This window comes from Lates calcarifer, linkage group LG12 (genome assembly GCF_001640805.2).
Source record: "Lates calcarifer isolate ASB-BC8 linkage group LG12, TLL_Latcal_v3, whole genome shotgun sequence".
Classification (NCBI taxonomy): domain Eukaryota; kingdom Metazoa; phylum Chordata; class Actinopteri; family Centropomidae; genus Lates; species Lates calcarifer.
This window is the reverse complement of record NC_066844.1, coordinates 3,856,186-3,881,920: the sequence shown is the minus strand read 5'-3', so window position 1 is coordinate 3,881,920 and position 25,735 is coordinate 3,856,186. Positions and strand designations below refer to the sequence as shown.

General features: G+C 38.7%; 4 protein-coding genes and 1 long non-coding RNA gene across 5 annotated transcripts in view; 1 reads left to right on the top strand and 4 right to left on the bottom strand.

The window, feature by feature from the left end:
* Positions 1-5,929, bottom strand: part of LOC108874799 (complement C1q subcomponent subunit C) — a 27,205-nt gene extending 21,276 nt beyond the window's left edge. Inside the window, exon 1 of the mRNA XM_051074176.1 lies at positions 5,777-5,929. The gene's annotated coding sequence lies outside the window, so the exon portion shown is untranslated. The remainder of the gene's footprint in view (positions 1-5,776) is intronic.
* Positions 2,018-4,907, bottom strand: LOC108874762 (complement C1q subcomponent subunit C-like). The gene is given in 7 exon segments (XM_018663292.2): positions 2,018-3,046; positions 3,179-3,259; positions 3,351-3,467; positions 3,828-3,895; positions 4,263-4,448; positions 4,697-4,814; positions 4,816-4,907. Coding segments are annotated over 7 exon segments (768 nt in total). The 5' UTR covers positions 4,861-4,907; the 3' UTR covers positions 2,018-2,893.
* Positions 5,930-8,928: 2,999 nt separating the features above from the next.
* On the bottom strand, positions 8,929-10,651 carry LOC108874751 (nuclear factor 7, ovary; the record flags this gene model as incomplete). The annotated part of the gene is given in 1 exon segment (XM_018663279.2): positions 8,929-10,651. A coding segment is annotated over 1 exon segment (1,265 nt), but the record flags the coding sequence as incomplete, so codon positions are not given.
* A 5,703-nt stretch (positions 10,652-16,354) lies between these two features.
* Positions 16,355-24,768, top strand: LOC108874758 (deoxyribonuclease-1). Its single transcript, XM_018663289.2, has 10 exons — positions 16,355-16,543; positions 19,724-19,809; positions 20,372-20,460; positions 20,707-20,793; positions 21,251-21,363; positions 21,527-21,639; positions 22,414-22,571; positions 22,858-22,954; positions 23,721-23,796; positions 24,251-24,768. The coding sequence occupies exons 2-10, from the start codon at positions 19,729-19,731 to the stop codon at positions 24,421-24,423; spliced, it is 987 nt and encodes a 328-aa protein (XP_018518805.1). The 5' UTR covers positions 16,355-16,543; positions 19,724-19,728; the 3' UTR covers positions 24,424-24,768.
* LOC108874761 (uncharacterized) lies at positions 22,425-25,735 on the bottom strand. The gene is made up of 3 exons (XR_001959768.2): positions 25,290-25,735; positions 24,200-24,339; positions 22,425-22,512 (listed from the first exon to the last, which is right to left on the bottom strand). It is a non-coding gene; the product is annotated as an uncharacterized LOC108874761 (long non-coding RNA).

Below are 25,735 nucleotides of genomic sequence, written 5' to 3'. Positions count from 1 at the left end.
CCGGAGGAGGAACACAAAAACCAAAGATTCAGCAGCTTTTACATCGGAAATTACTTTCTGAGTCTACTGTAGGTAGTTCTGCAATTGTGGGAGGTTATTGAGAGATGGGGAGACAGAGAGAGAGCGAGAAACAAAGTATATTTCCTCCTATCTTATTATTTCACAACCTTTTCTGTGCTGTTGATCCATATTGAGGTCCTAAAACCAAGCTAAATTCCCTACATGATTAGAGTATGTGGACACCTGAACATTTCATTCACATTTGTGATGGTTGAGCATGTTATTCCCAAATCCTGGGCGTTAATCTTCTGCTCTAACAGCCTCCACTCTTCTGGTCTCAGGTTCTCCTCTAGATTTTGGAGCCTGGTTGCAGAAATTTCTTCCCAATCAGCCACAACAGCATTAGTGAGGTCCAACACTGAAGCTGGGTGATAAGTTCTCATTTGCAGTCTGTGTTCCAGTTCATCCCAAAGGTGTTGAATGGGGTTGGGGTCAGAGGTCTGTGGAGGCCAGTCATGTGCTTCTCACATGTACTGACATACACTTGAGTCACAGAGTTTACCACTGGTTTCTCTAAAAGATGTTTTAAAAAGTGTTGTTCAAAAACACTTGCAGTTATTCTGGAAATATCTCTACAATCCCCAAAGACTACGCTTCTGTTGAAAAACAAAGATGGCTGCCTGCCAGCTACTTGGACAGGAAAGCAGAGTCACAACTTGGAAAACAGGTTAAAAAACAAAAATACTGTAAGTAATTTACAAGTACACTTGTAAGTGCACTTAAAGCATAGCTCCAGTTTTTTAACCAGGGCCTTATTTTCTCATGTTTTTGGGTGTAAATGATTGATAAGGACAAAAATATTTGGAATCAGTGCAATACAGAGCAAGAACAATGTACCTGGCCACTGTGAACAGCTGCTGTAATGTCACCCTGTGGGCAAAGTATGTCCACTGAAGTGTTTGTTTTTGCCACTAACAGGCTCAGATTGTTATTACAAATGTCTGACAACATTATGGAAAGGATTCCTGCAGAGATAGACTTTTTATTAAAGAGTAAGATCCTTTTCATTTGACCAGAAACATCAGTATATATCACTACCAGACTCCACTGAGTGCTTTCAGTGGTAAAAGAAGCATTCAGATCCTTTACAAAAGTACCACAGGATAACACAAATGTAGAGCCCCCCCAGATACAAACAGGACCTTTGACTCTGACCACACCACTTCAAATTCATGACTTATGACAGGGTGTGTTCTTCAGAGAAGGAGGTTTCAGCAATTTAACAAAAATAAAATAAGAATAGATTTCAAGATACACACACACGACTATGTCAGGAAGAAGTCAACTGAGGATCTGCCAAAGTGACAAAAGTTTACCAAAAAGAAGAAGTGCAAAAAACCTTAAGTGTTTCACTTCAATAACCTTAGAGGGGTCACACGAAACAGATTTCATGCAGCTGAATGGAGGGCTGTGATATGTATGATAGAAAAACCATTTTTATGGTTTTAATAGATGAGATTAGGGGATGAACACTGGTTTGCGCGTGGATATCTTCTGCAGAGTCAAATGAGATCAATCAGTGTCATCTCTGTGGGTTCAATATAGGGAAGGTCCAGGACATGTTTAGCCTAGCTTACGACAAACACTGGAACCAGCTGGAAACTGATAGCATAGCTTTACTGTTCGTCTGACCTGAATCTGAATCTTAATCTGGACTGTTGCTTTTCCATCTTCTTATAAAGCTGTGAGGTCAAACAGGTTCTGCTTCTAATGTGTTCACATGTTAAAGTTTTCTCTGTGGCTGAAGAAGATGTCTTGGTCCATTTGTTACAGGTCTGTGTTTGTATCTTAGAGAGAGCTGAGACAAAAATCTAATCAGCAAGCCAGGATTTCTCAACACTAAGTAACAGGCCATTTTTTCTGATCACTATTACTACTATTGCACTGGTTCACTTAAATGAAAGAAAAATCTTATGGAAGCTACTTTCTGCCAGTAAAAGAAAAAAGCTGCTCTTGGTTGAGTCAAATTTTTGACATTTTTTAATTTCATAATTATACATTTTTATCCTAATAATTTTGACTTTTTACCTCATAATTTTGACCTAGTAAGTCAACATTTTGACTGACCTGAAATAACTTTTCATCTACTCTTCAGATCTGGATCCAGATGCATATCACAACATTTTAGGCATCTTTTATTATATATGTATTTTATTCTCAAAGAGATTTAGAGTGTTTGAGTGTTAAGACAAAACCAAGGTCATTGACAGTCTTACTGGAAATATCAATTCTAATTATACACTTACACAATAAAGTGAGGTAACACTCAAGTACAACATGGTGCAGTAATGCTATAATATTGCATGGCACATCCTATAGTGCCATGCCAGACACTTCTACTGCAACTATTAGAAACGTGCAGTTCTGTGGTGTCTGACAAACCTTTAAACTCATAAACTTCTCCAACTGGACTACCTGGATTAAACAACTCACCCTGTGCTGTTTTAACCCACATTGTTATGTTTTGAAACAGCCTTGAACTATGAAGACAAAAACCACAAAGTTAATGGTTGGCTAAAATGTGTGTAGTGAAATTATATGTAACTTTTCTTTAATCTCATCAAGCATTGTAGTATTCATTCCATTGAATACTACACTTTAATTTGCTTTAGTGGCAATCACAGAAAGAGTCTTCAAAGAGGTTTACATGCATTAATATGAAGGAAACAATTATGGTGAACAAGTTACAGTCAAAGTTTAACAAATGTCACTGTGTGGTGAGAGTGTGTTATGGTCAACTGTCATTCTAAAAACAGCTTTGAGAAATATGATCTGAAATCAGAGGTTTGTAAATGCTGACTGACGCCAGCTGACGTGAGCATACAACAGAACTTTATTCTGTATTTGCGAAAAGGAGGAAGCCGTTGAAGATGATCTTTTTTTCTCGTATGTCGTTTCTCTCAGTAGATGTCTGCTGGTCCATAAAGGACTCGAGCCAAACCTTCTGATCTTTTGCCAGCTGTAAAACCACGCCACCTGACAGCACCTGAAACACAAACACGGCCAATCACAAGGAGGCGTCATGAAAAAACTCAGCTGGCACATTCCTGTCAGACTTTCATTTTTCTCAGGAACATCTCTTGAGCTCTGTGGTACTCACTGAAGCACTGAAACTCACCTGATCATTGTTCCTGTTGTGATCACAGAATCCCACCTTCCTCTCCATAGCATCAGTAACTATACGCAGACACATGCTGACCTAAAAAAACACAACACATGGCACAACTGTAAGGTAGTAATGGCAATGGAGCTCTGACAGTGCAGCTGTGGACCAGACAGCAGTGAGTTACCTTGGCCACAGAGTGGAAGGTGAAGTAATAAACACCAGGTACTCTGCAGATAAATTCACCTGTGGCTGCATTAAAATCTTCAGGTTTGTTGACCACAGTTGTCTGGTAAGTTACTCTCTGAAATGCACACACACACACACACACAGGATCAGTAATGAAATGATACAGCCTTGAAACTACAAAAGAAAAAAAGGCAAGAGACTGCTGCACATCTTTATATTTTTCCATGTTGGTAGTTCTTATGAAAACTGGTGACAATGAAGTCTGTGGATTATCCAGACTAATGAGGACACTATCTCTGGAAAGACATGCCACTACTTCACACATACAAAACTAAAACTATCTACATGGCTAATAACAAATCACAATGTTCTATTCTCCTATTCCAGGAGAAATAAAAGAAGATTGCAGATTTGAAAAACATTTAGAAAAAGGAGTTGATGGACAGAACGGTCAGAGACAGACAACAGACTGAACCTGATCATAGGGAGGATAACTGTTATCAGTCCTCATCACTGAGAAGGCTGAACGGGCCTGCTGAGAGGGTGCTGCCCTAGAAACAGAAAGGACATACACACATGTTCAGTGTGTGATCAAAGGTGCATTGGTATGCATATATATGCACATGCACCGAACACCATATGTACACATCTATCTATATATATGTACACTAGGGGTGATTGATGAGTTTACATTCAAATCCACATTCAGCTGATGACAGAGCGGGTAGTCGAAATTTTAATTACCCCGAAACTAAAATACCACAAAAGTTATTAACTTCAAACTTTCTTCATGATCAAAGAGTTGAACTACATGTGGCTGTAAAGAGAGCTGTTTAATTCATCTCCTTCTACCTTAGGTTACAAACCTATCAGCCCTTGTATGCTGGTAGGCTGTAGGGTCAGAGGGTCATGTTATTACCATGTCCGATGCTCTTCCCATCAGGGCCGGGGTGACCTGGTTGTCCAGGGTGACCCGCTGTTCCGAGATCCCCACAGAAACCTTTAGGACCCATGACCCTTGCAAACCCCCGATTCCCCATCTCCCCTTCAGCCTCAGTAGGACGCTTGGAATCTACCGGACCGTCGGCCATCTTAGCTGGAGATGAACAAGATGAATGATTACAGGTTAAGGTTGTTTTTTCCTTTTTCCAGTTATGTGCTCTCAGCTTCTCTTATCAGCTTCAAACATGGACGCATAACACATTTTCTTTTTCCAAATAACTAGGGCTGTTGAGAATACAGTGAGATTTGATGCCATCATTCAGCACATTTCAATTGAACCTGCTACACTGAGAGTTTTGACATGGTATGATGACCATGGAGGTCGTTTGAACAGATTTATACCTGGTTGTCCTTTCTCTCCCTTCGCCCCAGGCAGTCCATCTCTGCCCGGGGCTCCTGCCACTCCTGCACTGCCATCTACTCCTGCACAGTTTGGGTCACATTGGCTGGTCATCAAGAGTGAGGCCCACGCCCACCAGAACAGCCAGCCCATAATAACCTCTCATGGTCCAAAACAATGGAGTTAATGGTATTTGGAAGAAGAGAAAGACGATGGTGCTGATGAAAGTCAAAACATGAAAAAGAGATAATCAGAAGAGACTGAAATATTTGTTCAATTCGACACACTGTGTTTTGTCCTGGGAATTTATTTATTTATTTAGCAATAATTACAAACTAACTAAATGTTCTACACTGATATTTATAGACCGCATATGACAGTAAACAGCAGCAAGCACCAACAGAATTTAATTTCTGACAGGGTGGATAAGGCTTTGAAACATCATTTACATTTAACAAATACAGGAAAATGTAATTAAAACAGTAAACAGAATAGATGAAATACTTTCATTTTCAAGGCGTCATGCTGGGGTAGTTGAGGAAATAATCCTGGCTCTGCCCCTGAATTATACATAACAGAATCTTTTTAATCTATATGTAAAAAATGAAGAAAACTTCTAAGAGGCAGTAAAAGAGAAAGCTACAGATTACAGTTTTGTTACATAATTCAATGATAAAGATAACTAAATGTTTACTGTCACCGATTATCTTCCTGCAGCTGGACACAAGTCTCTGCAAGTTATTTGCAAAATTTATAACAATTTGCCCCATGAGAGACAAGCAAATAAATAAAAATACCGCACACCCATTCTCCAACCACACAGAAAAACAATGTAAAATGTGACAAATTTCAATTCAGAGTTGAAATAATTCCCCAAGATTTTGCATTAATTTGATTTCTTTCAGATAAGCTTTACTTTAAATGATTATGATGTATAATAAGTTTTGATTGAAGTCATGTTTTGCTGTTAACTACTGTTGCATTGATGACAGAACAGAATGACATAAACAAACACTGAATAAAAATATTGTCTTTTTTTCTTCTAACATCGGTATTTCATTGGGAAACATTACCGTACTCACCAGCAGAGTTTTCTGTGTCACCGGCAGAGATTTGGAGCTGCAATGAAAGGACAGAGTTTCCCCTTTTAGTGAACAGATCAAGACTGAAAAAAGACTCATTGACTTATTCACACACACACACTCTCTCTCTCTCTCTCACACACACACACACACACACACACAGACACAGAGTACATAATCAGTGAGGAAATGAAACTCATGATCTGACAAAAACATTGATTTTTCAAATTTTTTGCTTTCTTAAGATCTGAGACCTGTTCCATAAATACCTGCACCTGTACCAATAGCCACCAGACTCCACCAGCAAAGACAGAAAGACAGGACTTCAACTGGGAAGAATGCAGGAGCTGCTGGGATATTGCTGCCTTGATTGTTTGAATGTGTGACCTTCAAAATTCATTGTGTACAGAACATTTGGTACATGTGACTGTGATGTATTCAAATCCCATACTTCAGTAAAAGTAGCAACACCACATCAGGGAAAAAATCCACATTGAGTAACAGACCATTCAAAATTTAAAAGCAAAAATTAAGTTTAGGCAGTAAAATGCAACAAACATTTAACAGGAATGTGATAGTGAAGACTTTAAGTTTTAGTTTATTTACAGTCATATTTTAATTATAGGATATTTTAATATTTTTAGATGGGGAAGGGAAAGAGGGACACAGTTAAAGAAATGAGTGAAGAAAGAAGGTAAATATGTGATGAAATAAATAAAATTAAACAAAATAATTAAAAACATAATGACAATGAATGGCAATAATGACATTAGCACAAACCACACACTGGACTCAAACTAAACACCCTTGAGGTTTGTACACTTGAGGGTTTTTGGCTTGGATGAACAAATCAGAGAGTTTGGGGCGCCATCATGTGGTCATATCATACAATGACAGATACTGTACATACAGTAAATATTTATCAGCAAGCAGCAAAAATGAGATGTAATCAGAAGTGTCTCCTCCTGCAGGCACTGTACACAGACTTCAGTCACTGAGTGTTGAACCTGAATTTGTGTTTTGTTAAAAGTTTTTTATTGTCTTTTGATGACATTATACACATATTGCATTTCATTACATTTTGGCTGTGTGTTGCTTGCTTTACAAGTTCTAGCCTCTTGTTAATTTGTTCAAATTTCTCTTTGAGTTTTATTAAATTATAGATAGTGTGTGCAGGTTTTCTGCAGTGGTCACCATTAAATTCAAGTATACTAAGACATTTGTAACACCACACAGAATACAGTAAGGGCAAAACAATTTTTTTTACATACTTACTACATACTTTCAAGCTGTATAACAGTGATTCCCAGTAGTATAATTAAATATTTAATGTGACCACGACCCACATAGGCAGCAGATGGGTGGATGGATTAACATCCAGCTATCAATTTTTCTTAAAGGTTTAAATGTTTAAAATAAGTCAGTTTAAGCTTCCTTTTTTTAAAATTGGCACATGCCCAGTGAGCTTCTTAGCAGCTATGGCTAACAGTACCAACAGTGTTTACCACAAGGATGATGGCATTGACTCAAAAACAAAAAAACAAAAGGAAAGAACAGTGTCTCAACAGCCTCCAACCAAAGCAAAATGAATAACCAACTGAATCAACATATTTAAGAGGTTTGTAAAAGAAATGCAAGACTTTTTAGTACGTTATACCTTAGATTAACTGAATTGAATGCTTGAATTGAATGTCTTTTCAAGACCCACAAATAATCTGTGTGTCTGTCTTATTTCAGAATTTGATTTTGATTTGAATTGTTGGACAAATGTTGGAAATGTTGACCTGTCGGACAAGCTAGTTGAAATGTGCAGATCACCAACTCAAGGAAAAGGAATGTCTGTTAGTTCTGAACAAGTCATTGCAGCAGCAAACAGTAATAAATAGCAACAGCAAAACTGAGTACATAAACAAGAAAATCTGGTTTTATGAAAAAGCTTGACTGACAGCATCGGCACCACAACTCCTCAGTTTAAGTAGATTAAAAAAAAAAAAGTATGTGCGCACCTTTCACTGTTCATAGTATTCTTGTGGTGCAGTCATGCTGTCCCAACATGACAACACCCAGAGCCCTGGCCTCAACCCCTGACATCAGAGCTGAATATCATTCATGTGGTCCTGTTGTGGCTAAATGAGAGAAAATCCCTGCAGCCAGGTACTAAAACCTGGTGGAAAAACCTGAAAATAAGTGGAGGCTCTTACAGCAGCAGGTTAATGCCCAGGGTTTTGAACATGTTCAACTACACCTATAAGAAAAGGGTCCAAGAACTCAACACAATGGAACCAGATTTGCTGACCAGAGATGATCAGGAAGTCAGGGTCCTGTCCAACACCACATATGGGCGTAGTGTTCGGTTGTCCACATACTTTTGGCCAAGTAGGGTAAGAGAAAAGCATGCTTAGAGTGAACTGTGTAAATTACTCAGTAGTGTGTTACTTTAAAAGAATACAAATCAGCAGTTTATAACTATTAAGTCTCAATTCAAGTTGAAAACATTTTAAGGATACAAACTCTGCCTACCTATAAAACTCAATGGCAACATAAAGAAAACAGATATGAGAAATTACAGCAGATATCCAAGATGTGAGCTGCAGACTCACTAATCAACACTTTTATATCAATGATAAATAAAATGCCTGTGATTGGGGCTTGTTATGATGAACAGAAAAGTCTACAGCTCTACAGAGCTTTAAAGCTTCTTTTAGTTTATGACGCATTTATTGCATGGTTTAGTCTCTGTGTTGCCAGAAAACAAGCCCTGAAAAACTGTTCCTCACCTCGCCAGCATCAAACACCAGACAAAGTTAACAACACTAGCAGGTGAAGAAAGTGGAGCATTTACTGAACTGAGAGATATTTTTCTTGGGAGTTGAAACTGTAGCATACTTAAAAGAAAAAACAGAAATGCAGCTTTAGGTGCTATGTTTTCAGAAATGTTGTGTTAATCTGAAATGTTATTGCACTCCTTTTAAATATGAGACAACGCCTCTGTCCATTATCCTCACAATCATCTCTAACTTATGCATTCTCTGGTTATAGAGATCTTGTCTTGTAATATCTTTACTGGGAGTTCATTCAAAGTACCAATGCATGGAAACAGCTTCTCAGTGAAAGTGTGTGTGAAGGTGTGTATGTGTGTGTTAGTATCAAGGTCAAAGAATGACAGTTTTCCTTTGTTCCAGTCCAAATGAACTCTGATCCTCTGAAGCTTCTTCTTTACCCGGAGAACAGCAGCTGGTTCTCCTAACAAACGTGCACTGTATTTACTGTTGTGAAACTCTATTTGCCAGAACCCAGTTTTTATTCGTCCCCTTTTCTGGACAGATTCTGCAGCCACACCAACAAACCAGGCTGTATTGTCTCGAACTTCAACATTCCAGTTGTGAACACCTGTGCTAAAGCCCTCCCAGCCCCGGACAGAACGATGATAGTCAATCCTCTCTGGGTTGTCAGGAAGATTCTGTTTTTCTCCGTGGCTCACACTGGTCAGATTCTCAGACAGGATAAATTCTGGATTGGCAGTGTTTGGATCCAGAATCACAGGAGTATAGGAGACCATCTCCTTCATCTTGTTCCAGATGTTGAAGGTCAGGTTGCCCAGGTGTTTGGCCACATCTATCAGAGCTCCTAAAACCGGCTCTGGATCCTCCAGCAGGGGGCGCTGCTGGACTCTTTTCACTGCAGCCTTGTAGTTGAGCAGGAATGAAACGTCGTCACCTCTTAGCTCCTCCTCTGTGGCTCTGATTGTGTGTGAAAGAGCTGCTATCTCTCTGCTCAGAGCCTCAATCTTCTCCTTCATCATCTGACTCTTCAGCTCCTCTTCCTCCCTCAGAGCAGTGATCCTGGCCTCCTCTTCCTCTTGTAGAAACTGGTGAAACTTCTTAAACTGCTCCTTAATCTGCCTCTCTGTGTGTCGGACCTGGACCTTAATGTGTTCTGCTGTTTGATCACAGTTTCCTTTAACTTGTTCAAACAGCTTCAGTTTCTCTTGTAAAGGCTTCAGGGATTTCTGAATCTCCTCTCTGTGATCCTGTGCAAATTCATGAATGGGTCTGAATCTGTGGTTGTTGTGTGTTTTTGAATCTCTGCAGATGAGACACACTGGCTGCTGATGGTCCAGACAGAAGAGCTTCAGTTTCTCAGAGTGCAGACTGCAGAGAGACTCAGACCCTGCTGAAGCTCTCTGATCTCTCTCCAGTAAGAAGGTCTCACACAGGTTCTTTAAAGCCAAGTTACGAGGCGGGTCACTCCTTGATGATCTCCTCTTACAAACTGGACACTCCTGTACAGGTTTCCCTCTCCACCAGCTCTGCAGACAGTGTTTGCAGAAGCTGTGGCTACATGACAGAACAACAGGATCTTTAAATATGTCCTGGCAGACTGGACAGGAGAGATCCTCCTCAGTTTGGAAAGCCATTTTCTCTCTTATTGAGGCTGAAAACACACCAGGCAGAGCCCTAAACAGGAAGTCAGTCGTGACTCCTCTCCTTCCTCTTGAAAATTCCTATCACTCTGAGACGTTTTTTTCAAATCCACAGTCCATGTGTGCAGTCAATCGCAGGTTTAAGTTGCAGAAATCCCTCTATTTCCTGCTGTATTTTTCCTCCCTCAGGGGAAGTTGCAGGTCTAGTCTTTTATTGTTATTTTCTGTCTCTCAGCTTACGTGTGTCATTTCTTGGTGGAGGAACAACAGTCTACTTCCTGGTTTGACTCAAGCAAGTTGGAGGTGGAGCTTTGTCTAGCAATCTGTGTCAAGTGTTGAATCATTATGTTCAAACCTTTATTTATACAGGGAATGCCACTGAGAGCAAGAAACGATAATTCACAAATGTAAAATACACACGCATATTGCCCTGAGTCAGCTAAAAGAGATATAAAAAGAGGGAATAGCTCGTCAAATTTGACTTTTTTCTCAATGTTGTTGCCGGATTTCCTTCATTTTCAATTAGTGCAGAGACACAGACTGATGGTTTAGCTTTTCTAATAAAACACCTATTATGTTGTTTTTGAAAATACTGCCAATCAGAGGATGATTCAGTTGTTTGCGCTTTTGGCCAGGAAGCATGCCTGTCATTAAACATTTCAGCTATTTCCGAACATTGTTCCTGTTTTCCAACTTAGTTTTGAGGGGCAACTTTTCTGCAATGGAATTAAATGTTCTTATGAAATAAGCCAGAACCAAGAGTGAATCAGGAACTGGAACAAGGGAATTTTTGAAAATAATAAATATATTTTTTAGATATGAGCGATATTTAAATGTCTTGCCCATATAGAGACATAAGTGTGTATGACTCAGACATACATGACCATGTATGTGGTCAAATGTCTCCATATCTGCCCATCACTATCATCCCTAAATATAAATATTCATACATAACTGTTTACAATGTAATAACTTTATTTAATTGTGCTGTAGAGAACCCAAAGGTACATTAACTGGATTATATTACAAAAGCAAGAAAATCTCAATAAAAATCACAATCATAACTCCACAAATTAACAAAAATCAAGCCTTGGAACATAAATATAGTTCATTCAATGTTTCTAGAAAGGTAGATTTTTAAAACACAAACTAGCTTAGTGTTGTTCTTTAGTAACTACATCAACTAAAAATGTCAAGAAACTTAAGCTTTAAGTCTATTTTAGAAAATTTAAAACAAGGACAAGTAGGGTCTGTTCACTTCATTATTTTGGTGACTACGAATAAAGTTACCAAAGTAACTTTAGTTATAATAACTTGAAAATGCAGAGAGAATAGAAAGTTACTATGGTGACTAATTTAGCAATTATAAGTGGGAAAAGTTGCTGTAGCTGATCAGCTAATGAAATTTAAAATAAAATACCAGCACAACATCAACACCAACCCAAACTCACTAAAAATATGATGAGGTTAAGTAAACGTCTTTGAGTGTACACATCAACAGAAGAGAAGCTGATTTCACAGAAGTGGTTTGAGAAGTTTCCATGTACATGTTTATTCAGTATATTTTGATGTGACTCCACATTCTATTGTAGGTACTGTAAATTCAAGCTGAGAAAGGAGTAAACTCCAAACTCTTCAGAGCCACATTACAAGCCTATAGGTGAGTATGTGATACTCTGTAAACATACATAGAGAGAAAATTAATAGCTTGTAAGTCTTCATCGTTGCCATTTAACCAACAATTACTCTTCAAGCTACATCGTCATCACTGACTAAACTGTTTCAGTGTCAACAGAGACTTTCACTGGTAACATTTTTAATTTGAGCTCATTTCTGGTGCTTATGTATGGAAACAGCATGTCAGTGAAAGTGTGCATGAAGGTGTGTATGCGAGTGTAAGTATCCAGATCAAAGAATGACAGTTTTCCTTTGTCCCAGTCCAGATGAACTCTGATCTTCTGGAGCTTCTTCTTCACTGACAGAACAATGCGGGGATCTGATGGTGACACTGCCGCATATTTTCCATCAGTTAACCCTATTCGCCACAATCCAGACTTGATTTCTCCCTTCCTTTGGACAGACTCTGTTGCCACACCCAGGACCCAACCTGTACTGTCTTCAACGTCAACATCCCAGCTGTGAGTTCCTGCTTTAAAGCCTTCAGAGCCAAGGATAATGCCATAACAGTCAAACCTCTCTGGATTGTCAGGAAGATTCTGTTTCTCTGCACATCTCACACTGGTCAGATTTTCAGACAGGATAAATTCTGGATGAGCTGTGTTTGGATCCAGAATCACAGAAGTGTAGGAGACCACCTCCTTCATCTTGTTCCAGATGTTGAAGGTCAGGTTGCCCAGGTGTTTGGCCACATCTATCAGAGCTCCTGAGACCAGCTGTGGATCCTCCGGCAGGGGGCGCTGCTGGACTCTTTTCACTGCAGCTTTGTAGTCCTGCAGGAATGAGACATCTTCAGCTCTCAGCTCCTCCTCTGTGGCTCTGATTATGTGTGAAAGAGCTGCTATCTCTCTGCTCAGAGCCTCAGTCTTCTCCCTCATCACTTTACTTCTTTGTTTTTCCTCTCCCCTCAGAGCAGTGATCCTGGCCTCCTCTTCCTCTTGTAGAAACTGGTGAAGCTTCTTAAACTGCTCCTTAATCTTCCTCTCTGTGTCTCGAGCTTGGACCTTAATGTATTTTGCTGTTTGATCACAATTTCCCTTAACTTCTTTAAAGACGTTCAGTTTCTCTTGTAAGGGTTTCAGGGATTTGCGGAGTTTCTCTCGAAGATCCTGTGCAGCTTCATCGATGGGTCTGAATCTGTGGCCATTGTGTGTTTTTGAATCTCTGCAAACGACACACACTGGCTGCTGATGGTCCAGACAGAAGAGTTTCAGTTTCTCAGAGTGCAGACTGCAGAGACCTGCAGACTCAGCTGAAGCCATTTTCTCTGTGACCAAAGCTAAAAACACTGAGCGCTGAAAAACAGGAAGCCAGTCACTTGTTTCCCTATGCTGCTGTATCAAGTCAGTTTCAGTTTGATTCCTCTTTTCTTCCAGTCAGCAGCAGGTTGAAATAAACATATTCCAGTTTTGCCTCTTGTACCTTAAGAGGCAGTTATGAAAATTAATTTGATAATCTGTCACTCAATGTGTATGTGACTCCTCCAGCAAGCAAAAAAGAAACCAAACTCTATTTCCTGTTTGTCGTGATGATGAAAGGTGAGAGGTTGAGAGGTGGAGCTTCATCAGACCATTAATGTGTTTTCAGTTTAAAAAACAATTTGAAGAGAGCAAATCGTAAAAGTGCTGATTTCAAACTGTCACAGTGCTTTGAGATCGCCTCATTATGTCAACATACCTTTCATGGGAAGAGCGCTAAAAAAACACAACAAGCTCTGTCTTGTTGGCTGACTGTGGCCTTGTGTAACTGGAATAACACACATTAAACCAAATTCATTTACACTGCCTTCACCATCGTGTTTGTTTGCTTTCCATCGTCTCAAAAAGACATGATCAAAAAAGTATGAGTAGTACTAGCACTGTACAAATACTACTAAAAATATATATACAATTTATGTATTACTTTCCAAAACAAAAGTTACCCACAGATAAAACATAGTTAATAAAATTGGACAAACAGCAGGAAATTAAGATAAAGGGCAAAGATAAGGTAAAGGCTAAAGGCAAAGCAGAAGCAAAAAACAAAACAAAAACATATCATGAAGTGATAATTATTTCATTATTATTAATAACTGTTCTCTCGTACTGCATTGTTACATACTACTTATTTGTCATACATTAATTGTTGTGTCATCCCTGATTAATTCCTCACTTATTTCTTGGTAATTCACTACTCACAGTTTTGTGGTCTGAGAACTGAGAGAAAACAAATGTAGTTATTTATTTTGGCCGCTCGCTAAGAATCATCTTTTCCTCTCTCCGTTGGCATCTCTGACAGAGCAACGCGCCTACGGTTTGTTTGTCTGATCCAATGTGATGTATTTCTTGTTGAGACAGGACAGAGAGAGTCTACGGTGACCCCACAAGGACAAAGCACATACAAGAAAGAAAACACATACGTTATTGGAGACACCCTCAAAAATGCTAGAGGAGCTAAGGGACTCCTGGGGGAAGTGATGAGTCTAATTTGAATAAGCTGCAACATTGCAAATACTACCTGCCTTTTCATCCATCTATTAGCTATACTGCTTATCCTTAAGATATGCTTTGCTGACTGACTACAAATGAGTTTTTTCATTCTGAAAGCTAGTGATGGCCAAATGAAGCTTCCTGAAGCTCTAAGAATTTCCCGGCAATTGGTTCACCAAAATGTTCATTATTCGAAGCTTCGTTCAACAGCGCTCACTGGCAACATCTACTCCTCAAGTTAATGTGTAGCAGTCAAATCGAACCTTTTTGTATCAAGAACAATATAGCCCTGTTTTTATCCAGAAACTAACACTAACAACGAACCACTGACGTCTCCCTTACTAAATGAGGCCTTGTTTGTTATAGGTCACGTGGTTTCTTGCAAAACAATACAAGCCTCAAAGCAGGGCATCATATGGCACGCCCTTTAATACTCTGTACACGCCTCAAAGCCTCTTGATGCTTGACATACATGTAATCATTTAGCAGACGCCTTTGTCCAAAGTGATGTACAAAATGAGGTTCAGTCCAAGCCATGGCAGATCAAGAAGAAGTCTCTGAGAAAAAGTCTGAAATGTATAATCAGATATCCATTCCACCTGACACAAGTGCCACAACACTTTGCACGAAATTAAAATAGGAAAAAACAATATTTTTAAGAGTTTTGGAGAAAGAGCAGGATCCAGACATGGAGAGGGAGAGAGGAGGGTCTTTAGGTGTTTTTTGAAGACAGAGGGATTCTGCTAACTGAATCAAGTTCAGTCAGTATTGCCTTTTAAATACTGAGTGCAAAGTGTTGCATATCACACAGCTGAGACTGCGTTAGCAACACAATGTGAGCAGGCGTGACTGAGTCAATCCCCTGAAACTCATGCCTGTGTAGTGAAACCCGGAAACATCTATTACAACACACTAGGGATGGGAATTTTGATTACTTTTTGAAGCCATTAATCAAGCCAATTTAAGTCTATTAGTTGTGACATCATCATTAACACATGCCCTCCACCCAAACCAAAATAGTATGTTGTCATGTTGAGTCATATTTTTTGATGCTTTCTCAGAGCTGTAGTTGCATATCGTCTGAAATCATTCACCTCAATCAAGCCACCAAAGCTATTTGTTATTTATTCCTGTCGTTTGCTGTCACATGAACGTTTCAGTACAATAAAGTAAGCACTGCCTGTGGGCCGGATGGCTGCACATTAAAACATTTTCACCCAACTGCTTCATGAATGTTTCAAGTCTCGGCAGAAACAGGACCATAAACATTAGTTCCACGTCTTTCTTTGCACCTCCACCCGATTAAAAATTAGTCAAGTAAAAATTAGTCGATTCTTAAAATTAGACCTATGTTTACCATGTCGATTAATCCACTAATTGATTATTTGTGCACATCCCTACAATACATCATGTTTTTACACATGAATGCAGGCCACAAGGTAAAGAGATACTTTAAACATTTTTATATGCTACCATTAAGATCAAGGTGCCCTGAACAATACCCACATCAGTATTTGTGTATTTCCAGTACAAACTGGGAGCTGCTGTTAACTGTGCTTTTTGTCACAGACAAGGAAAGATTAATCTCAAACAAGCCTATATGTGGGTACTTTGGAGGGTGAACTATTTCCTGTGGGGGTGTATGTTGTGGGTTCATACTATCTAATCTCTGCAGAGTTGCTACTGAGCAACCTAGAGCAGACAAACATCCTCTCTCTCTCTCTCTCACTCTCACTCTCACTCTCTCACTCACTCACTCTCTCTCACACACACAGATTTTAATGCACCTATTTATGGTCTCTTTTTTGTTCTAGATGAAAAGACTGAAACAAACTTTGTCTGACACTTGAATGGATCATATTTCTGATACTATCCGTCAGCCACAATCAAAGATACAGGTCCTTCTACAAAACATCCTCTCACGCACATACAACAGGAAAACATTATGGAGGGCGGCATACTTTACTTTTTTCCCCCCTCTCTCTGTCTCTGTCCAGCCCCTGGTACTGGTTGGTTGGCTTTCGACCAATCACATTGCTTGTGGTCAAACTCTATAGAATACTTTGCCCATGGCAGAGGCTGAGGTGCACTAGCTTTTCCTTCTTGTCTTCATTTTTATCTTTAGCCTTCACTGGGAATAAACAGATCTGATCTGAGCTCCTGTCAGCAGCAGCAACAGATTCACCTTCATTCACCCAGGTGAGAAACAACTTGTCTGTTTTTCTTCACACTGAGCTGCATACCTGAGAGGCTTTACATGTCTTAAGACAATGAAACAGCTGTCCTCCATCTGAAGGTCTAAAAAAAACAGGTGAAATATAATAGTGGAGTCATTCAAGAACAGATCTGTGGTATTACTGATAGTCTCTACGTTTTGGGAGAAGAGGTACTCATATTCTTAATTTAACACACTAGAACAGCAAAGCAGAAATGTAGGATTAGATGCATACTGGATCAATGATAAAAATCCACAAAATTGGAGACAACAGTTAAAAAAATCTTTCTACTACACTGAATTACATGATTTGTCTCCACAAGCTGAGACAAATTCATTGTGGTGTTGCTGAACAAAGTTGTTTAAGTTTAGTGGTGTTGACATTGTGGATGTATATGGAGAATGTTTCCCTTGTAAGTAATGTTTAATTAAAAAATTGAACAAAAAACCCAAACCTTTTATTTTTTTAACAGTCGATAGTGAGAGCAGACAGGACGTCATTTCTAAGGTAGGCGGAAACTGTTTAAATTGAAAATGTTGCAACAGTCTAAAAGTCAGGAGAGGCAAAACACGTCAGAACAACAATGATATATGATCCTACTGTTTACAACAACATCATTACGTGTTAGCATGTGTGTTTGTGTTGGCACGGTGTGGCTGTTGTCAGGAGTAATATCGACTGATCACCATGCTCACTGAGATCGTTATTTCAAACTAGTTGGACAACCTCCACAACACACGTAAAAACACACACAGCTACCTGGGATTTTGTCTGTGTCACCTGTCACCCCTAACACCACAACCAGGAAAAAGGAGCATAATCATTTTGTAACATATATTTCATATGTTCTTCAAAAAACCCTCCAGTATTTACAAGAATATTTAATTTCCTCTAAAAAACCCAACTGTTATGACCTTGTTGTTCATAGTTTCCCTTCACCCTAACTACGTTTAAATAATAGTATGAACTGGTAAATATTCTACTGGTATATGATTCATACAAAAAAATTAAACTGTAAATTGTCTACTGTTTCATACTAAACTAGAATGGCATTCAGTACATGTCTGTCTGGCTCTTATAATAGAAAAATAAAAGAAAAAGGGAAGTAGTCTTAAATAACTTAAATAATCAATGACTTGTCATATCCGCCCCTTTAACTGGATACATAGCTAAGTTTAATTAGTTCTTTTAAATAAAGTTTAATGTAATCCATGCTGAATGTAGTGGAGAAATAAATGCAGAAACGAATACAAATAAGAAACCATATAAATATAGATGTCGGATGTTAACTGCGTGCAGCCAGCTGTGTGTGTGATCTACTCCAGACATAAGAGGTTAGAGGATTGTCCATCTTGATTGACAACAATGATTACAAGTCAGTTACATTCCTGTGGTGAGACACTGAACTATAGGAACATGCTGTATGTCATCAGGCTGCAGTGCTGCCTTTAATCACTAAAAAAAGGTTAGAGCAGTAGGTTAGCTTTTGAGTATCATTATCATTGGTTTTAGGTAATTGCTAAAGTAAAAATAGCAATACAAGAGTGTAAAAAAAAAAAAAAAAAACCTCCATAAAAGTCTTCACATTTATATACTCACGTATTTACATTTTTACTTTTTACTTACAGGTATTATTAGCAAGTACCTTAAGTATCAGAAGTAAAAGTAGTCATCATGCAGAATGACCTCTGTTAGAGTGTTATCATATACCGCACATTAAATTACTTCAATATTGATACAGCATTCTAAAGTTATAGCCCCTGAAGTTGAGGTAATTTTAAGTTATTTATATACTGATGGAAAAACTAAACTACAACAATATTTTAGCAGCTGACCAAATGTTTTGATTGTAAAGTCAAGATCTCAAGGTTAAGGTTGGTTTTATTGTCTCTACAAATAGAATTGTGGTGGATTAAAGGAAATGATGCACAGAAAACAGAATCACTTTCACAGAAAATCACTAAAATTTTACTTAAATCAAACTCTTGTCTGAAAAAACTGCTGCGTGATAGGAGATGCCAACTGAGGGAGCTGCACTTTTTCTTTACAGTCCTGAGGAACACAGGCATGTTTAATTACAGACTGGCTGTATATTTGTACATCCGTTTGCTTTGTCCACAACAGAGACTTGTCTTTTAGAGATGAAAGGTAAATAACAGGGTGGGAATCTATAGGGTATGCTGACAGATCCGTGCCTAAAGCTACATTGTGGTGTTAAAACAATATGGTATGTGTTAATGTAAAGCAGGTGGCTGCAGGCAGACCCTGTTAGATCAGTGGAAATAACACTGCGACTAAACCTGTTAGAACAAGTCCTAAATGTTTATCCTCAGCCAGTTTTTTGTTGAAGAACTGAACTCAACAGGAGTTAGTTGAAAAGAATTCAGAGAGCAGCTCATTTGTTTTTTTTTTTGTTTTTTTTTAACTAATATTAATAAATCCCAAACAAAATATTACCCAAAGATGAACAATTTAGCCAATAAAACAAAACTAAATATTTAAAGTTTAGAGGTAAACCCAATGGAATGGGTTTTGATTGATTAAGTGAAGTAGTAGAGGTTAGCTTGCTTCATATGTTGTTGTTTATGCTTCTGTCATTCGTTGTTTATTTTAATTATTTTGTTAAGTTAAATTCTTCTTCAGTTCATATACATTTTCATCACCTTGTTCTTTTACTCTCATCAATTCCTGTTTTCTTCTCTAGTGATAATTTAACTTAGAAAAAGTAAATGATAAAACAACCCCATACTAGTTTAAATCAAATCACTTTAATTTAGTCAAGAAATTCTTAATTCTTAATTTCTTTTTCTTCCCAGAGGAAGTGAAGGTAAAACACCTGCTGTGTTGAGTCAGACTCAATAAAACTTAGTGCCATTATTTTCTGTCTTTATAGTCTGTAGTTAAACCACAACAAGCATTTATTTTATTATCTGCAGTGTGTATTTTGTGGCCTCTTACAAAGGTCTCAGGTGTGTAAGACATGCCATCTTGTTTTACAACTGTGGTGCTGCTGTTAACACTCACACACACACTGTACCAGCTTGTTTGATGTATATACAGTACGGTAAGCCCACATATGGCTGTTCATGTTCAGACACAGGCTCATTAAAATTCCAACAATATTTCCATTCAGTTCCTGTCGTGTCTTTTTTTTTGTCTGCAGGCACCATGAAAGTAGCATCTTTTAACATCCAGAAGTTTGGAAAAAACAAAGTGTCAGACCCAGATATCCTCAATATCCTGACCAAGGTAACAACAACCAGTACGAAAATACACACCCACACACAAATTGCAGTGCTTTTCACTCTACATATTCTTAATGCCTGTTGGAACTAATGTTTGCATCCTAGAATGACGAGTTACTAGGTTAAGTTAACCCCGTTTCACACTGGCACCTTTTAGCCCAGTGTTTAGTCGGTTTTCAGGTTTTGGGCTAACCCTGCTCAAAAACAGGGCCAGCAAGTCCTAGGCTAAAATCCAACAAGTCTTCCAATCTAACCGACCACACAGGTCGCTTGCTCCTATCCTCAAGTACGACCCATAGTAGCGTACCAGCACCAGGTGTTACCGGACTGTTGTGGAACATCTCAGTTTGGTTCTGTTTAACATCAGTTAAGCAAATAATTAGTTCATCTTTAGAAAATTGAATGATAAAAATGGCCAATAAATTAAGAAAAGAATAAATATATAAGATGTATTATAACACTGACACATTACTCATTTCTTCATCCTGATCCTCCATATTTCAGACTTTATATGGTAAACTGATGTCACACTGAGCTCAGTCTTTTTCTCTGTCTCTGCCCCTTAGATTGTGTCTCAATATGACATCATTTTGATCCTGGAAGTGGTGGACGTCAGTGGAGAGTCTGTAAAAACCTTTCTGGATGCACTCAATGGGTGAGTGCAGACTTTGTCTCTGAAAATGATCAGCCTGCCTCCGTCTTGTATTTTCAAATCTAAGACATCATGACGTCAATGCTTCCTCCCTCTCAATGAAAAGAACGACAAACTGTTGGCAGTGCTGTACAGTTAAATCAAAATGAATACAATTATTAAAATTAATATAATCCATTCATTCAATCTATTTATGCACTGATTAAATTAACACAATTACAATACACGCCTGCCCTTCTGTCTTTTCAGATGCAATCAGAATCATCACTACTCTCTGAAGATCAGCAGTCGTCTGGGCCGAACACGCTACAAGGAGCAGTTCATGTTCCTGTACAGGTGAGTGCTCAACTGCAGCAGAATCTCACTGCTGAGGCTGAAATGACTTATAAACCGGTTTAAAGTCTGTACATCTGTTTGTCCAAGCAAGATAACACTTTGATTTAGGCAGAAGCATGAGATATTCTGTTGTTCAAAGCTGGCTTCAAATGAACCAGAACTGATAACAGAGGAACGAGTCTTAAATCTTCTTCTCTGCTGCCCATCTACAATACGTACTGAGCCCATCTACAATACGTACTGAGCCATCTACAATACGTACTGAGTATAATGTTAATAACCAAAATATGGCTAAATGTTTGCATTTTACAAGCTTTGCATTGCTTTAAACACTTAACCAAATTGGGGGGGGGGGGGTATAGAAGGAACATAGCAGACACTGAATGAGGTACCTACGAATCATTCAAGAGCATACCTAATGTGGTGATTTACAAGTATTTGTGTATGTGTGTTGTAGGGATGACTTGGTTGACTTGGTGGGCTCCTATCAGTTTGATGACCAGGTGACCGAGGGATTAGACGTTTTCGCTAGAGATCCCTACATCCTGCGATTCAGATGCCTCAATACAGGTAGAAGATGTTTGTCATGCACACACAAGACAACTTAAAAAACTAAATAGGAAACAAAATATCATTATCAAGGGAAATATCTTCAAAAAGATATAACCTCTTTAGATTAGGGTTGTCTGAATGCAAAGGTGAGTGTCTGTGTGTGTGTGTGTGCCCACCTTAGTGTTGAAGGACCTCGTGATGATCCCAGTTCACACCAAACCAGAGGACTCGGAGAAGGAGCTGGACGAGCTGTACGATGTCTTCCTGGACGTGAAGAAGAAGTGGAGGACTGATGTGAGGACATGACGTCATCAGTACAGACAGCGCTGACAGAGAAAAACATGATTTAATACAGTGATTCCCAAACAAGGCTGCCTCTATCCCTTGGGGAGGGGTAGCTGAACTAATTTGGGGGGGAAGAAAAAAAATGAGCTAAAAGTAACAGGAAGCCAGTGTTGGATAAATACTGAAAGTAGTGGATACATGGTTGAAATAATAAGCTAAGCACATACGGAGAATAAACTGTGGAAACAGTTAACTATGGGGTAAATACTGATGAAGCTAATGGATAAACAGCTGAAATGGTTAAGAATAATGAATAAATGGTTGACACAGAAAGGTAGGAGTCGTGGGAATACTGTTGAAAAAGGTAAAATTATTGGATAAATAGTCAAAATTGATAAAAGTAATGGATAAATGGCTGAAATGTTGCATTTATGTTACCACCAAGTTGACCAAACTTACCTAAACTGTCATGGAAATACACCATCTACGTTTTTAATGGTTAAATACAACCATCACTTGACAAAAAAGGTTGTGAACCATCAATATAACAGCAAGACCTTCAAAATAATGTTACTTTGCTTTACCTGTTGGAAATTTACAGCAAAATCTGATTTTGTCTTTATAAATGGTGGTTCAGGAAGTCATCACAAAAAATCTTAACAAGTGTTTGCTGTTCTACCCACAATCAGATAAGACAACCATGGTCTACTTCACCTGTTAGTGACACAGATTTTTTGGGCTGTTGTTGACACATGCTGCCACTCTGCCTCCTCTGTGATCCAGAACATAATGATCCTGGGTGACTTCAATGCTGACGGTTCGTACGTCACCAAAAGTAAGATGAAGGAAATTCGTATCCGTAGCGACAAGAACTTCCACTGGCTGATTGCAGATGATGTTGACACCACGGCCAGCACCGGAAACAACCACACATACGACAGGTAACAGACAAAGACAAATAACTTTAACGACTCTGGTATATCCTGTTGTATAAAACTATTAGGGCACAGGTGCACAGCCACCTACTGCCTAAATAAATGATAGATAAAGGACAAATAGAATTTCAGAATTTCCTGACATAAAGGCTTAAAGGAATAGTTCAACATTCTGGGAAGTACACTTCTTTGCTTTCAGGCAGATGAGACGATGAGAAGTTCCATAACAATTTAACTGAGTGAATATCTAAAGAGACTGACTGTGAAATACATACTATATGTCTGTGTTCAGGATAGTGATCTATGGAGATGACATGCTCCAGGCTATCGTACCAAACTCTGCCAAACCCTTCAACTTCCAGAAGGCATATGGACTCAGTGATGAGCAGGTCAGTTGTTCTGCCTCAGAGCCCAAACAGTTTCTTCTTGAGGAAGCAAGAATGTACTTAGCAGCTGACATGACATTTTTTCTGAAAGTGGCAATTTAATTGTACACACATTACTTATAAAACGCACATGATTGGGCGGCACGTGGTGCAGTGGTTAGCACTGTCACCTCACAGCAAGAAGGTTCGAGCCCCGGTTCGAGCTGGGGCTTTTCTTTGTGGAGTTTGTATGTTCTCCCTGTGCCTGCATGGGTTCTCTCCAGGTAATTCAGCTTCCTCCCACAGTCCAAAGACATGTGTCTTAGGTTAATTGGTAACTCTAAATTGCCTGTAGGTGTGAATGTGAGTGTGAATGGTTGTTTGTCTTCATGTGTTAGCCCTGTGATGGACTGGCGACCTTGTCCAGGGCGTAACCTCCCTCTCACCCAATGTCAGCTGGGATAGACTCCAGCCCCCCAATAACCCTTAACAGATAAGCAGTATAGATGAAGGATGGATGGATGGATGGATGGAAAACGCACATGTATGTGTGCATGTTATATGTTAAATGATAAGATAGACGTTCTATATTTGTGCTATTGTAAACATATTCCATGAAAAGACCAAAATGAAAAATGTTAGTCCATCTTTCAATATTTCTGACTTTGCTGACTAGTCTGAGGCCCTAAGTTTATTTCTCACTACTGAAGACTATATAGTTTATAATCTGGTTTAATTCTGTCCATCAACATTTGTCCATTTAATCAATAAATAACTGTTAATTTTCCAGGCTCTAAAAGTGAGTGACCATTACCCTGTGGAGGTGGAGCTGAAGTCCATAACTAAGGCAACAGATGAAGCGGATGGTAACCAGCATTATTATATTTATATACTTATTGTTGTGCACTACTATCACTACTACTATCAATAATAACTGTAAAATAAAGATTTAGTTGTTGTTAAATAAGGTTTTTTATAACCCTGTGAAAAAGCAACATTAGCTGCATAACCTGAAGAATCTTTTTAATTTTACTGACTCATTGTTCCATTTTAACCACTGGGAAATTACAGAATGTGGTCTCAAAGTGACAAGTGTCTGTACATTCATCAATGCACTGCAAACATGAACAGCTAATAAACAAATAAGGGCCAAAAAACAAAGAGCTCAATATAGAATATTATGTTTTTATTTAAGTTTCTCTGCTATTAAGTGAATAAGCATATTTCCAAAAATGTTAAACTATTCATTTAACACTCAGCCTTCCTAACCTGTGCTGATGTAGCTGCAGGACTCAGTGGATTGTGTTTTTTCCTCTGCAGGTCTGAAACAGCAGCTGTTGCCTCAGTCAGCACCGCCGAGGCTCCTGGCCATTGATGAGGATCTGCTGGAGCTGAAGAGAGGAAACCTGCTGCTGGAGAGAGAGAAGCTCAGTTTGGAGATCCAGATCCTCCGGCAGAAGATAGCCCACATGAACAGCGGAAATGCTGTTTAAACTTAGGAGGCCAGATCCATCCAAAACACCCAACAAAACAATAAACCTGTACTTTAATTCACTACCTACAACACCACTACCTACAACTAATCCACTGCAGTTTGTCAAGCTGTTTACCTAACACTGCAGTTGATCTGGGTGCATCCTACTGTACCTGGGGCTCCACCCTGGATTGTAGCACATATCTGACTTTCTGGATGACTGCTTTTATCCCTTAAAAATATGAACTGAGAGAAATTAACACTTTTCAGTTAGTGTAGTGACTTTTGACTGAATGGAGGTATCACGTGGTCTGTCTACTTTCCTCCATACTCCACACAAGATGAAATAAATTATGATAACTGATTTATTTGTCACAGAAGTTTATTCTTCTACATGACTTGATTCTCAGTCCAAACCAGACAGGTCTGGACCTCAGTTGGTTTAATTTTATTTATTTTATTTTCAGTAAGTGGTGTCTTCTTTAAAATGATAACGCTGGTGTAATTTTTTATGTTGACTGACAGTTTTTCTTTTCTTTCTTTCTTTTCCTTAAGAGTTTTGATCCCCTACTTAGTCGCCATTTTGGAACAAGGCTGTCTAATTAGTGGCATTTCACTGTGAAACAAAGTAGGCTACCACCATTGAAAAATGAACAATAAGTATACAAAGGAAGCACTGCACAGTAATTAATAGTAACACACAGTAGTAGCGCACATAAATATGTAAAACGAAAAACAGTAAATTAACATAACAGTTAGCCCAACACCCCCACAGAACATTAGCTGCCGACGGCGAGTTAGTAGCTAGGTTGGTTAGCAAAAGTAATAGGAAAACTAAACTCTACAAAATTACACAAAACAACTGTCGTTTTAAAAAGTACTCACCGATATTACTCCAAAAAGGTCGTGAGTAAAAATACACATCCACAGAGCTGACAAAATGGTGGATTCAACAATGTCAGTTAAAATGTGTAAGAGCTGTACCAGTAGAAGTTGCTAGAGCAACAATACGTCATAGTCTAGAATGCTATAACAACAGAGCGTTATATTCTTAATGCTAAAGCAACAGAACGTTATAATCCGAATACTATAGCAACAGAACGTCCCACTGACTGCTGGTAGCTGAAGAGGGGAATTCTATAACACGGGGAATACCAGCCACTAATAGGCCACAGTGTGGGTAGTACTGGAAAGTAATTAAGTACATTTACAAGTACTGTACTTATGTGCAATTTTAAGGTGCCTGTTCTTTACTTGAGTATTTTAATTTCAAGGTACTTCACACTTCTACTGGAATGTTGTGCTTTTTGCTTATTGTAATTTTCAAAACT

Bases quoted from the DNA above. Each gene is read 5' to 3' on its own strand.
- LOC108874758 (XM_018663289.2), top strand. From the start codon at position 19,729: ATGAAAGTAGCATCTTTTAACATCCAGAAGTTTGGAAAAAACAAAGTG. The intron at 22,572-22,857 runs GTAACAGACAAA...GTCTGTGTTCAG, and splicing joins AACAACCACACATACGACAG to GATAGTGATCTATGGAGATG. The intron at 22,955-23,720 runs GTCAGTTGTTCT...TTAATTTTCCAG, and splicing joins ATGGACTCAGTGATGAGCAG to GCTCTAAAAGTGAGTGACCA.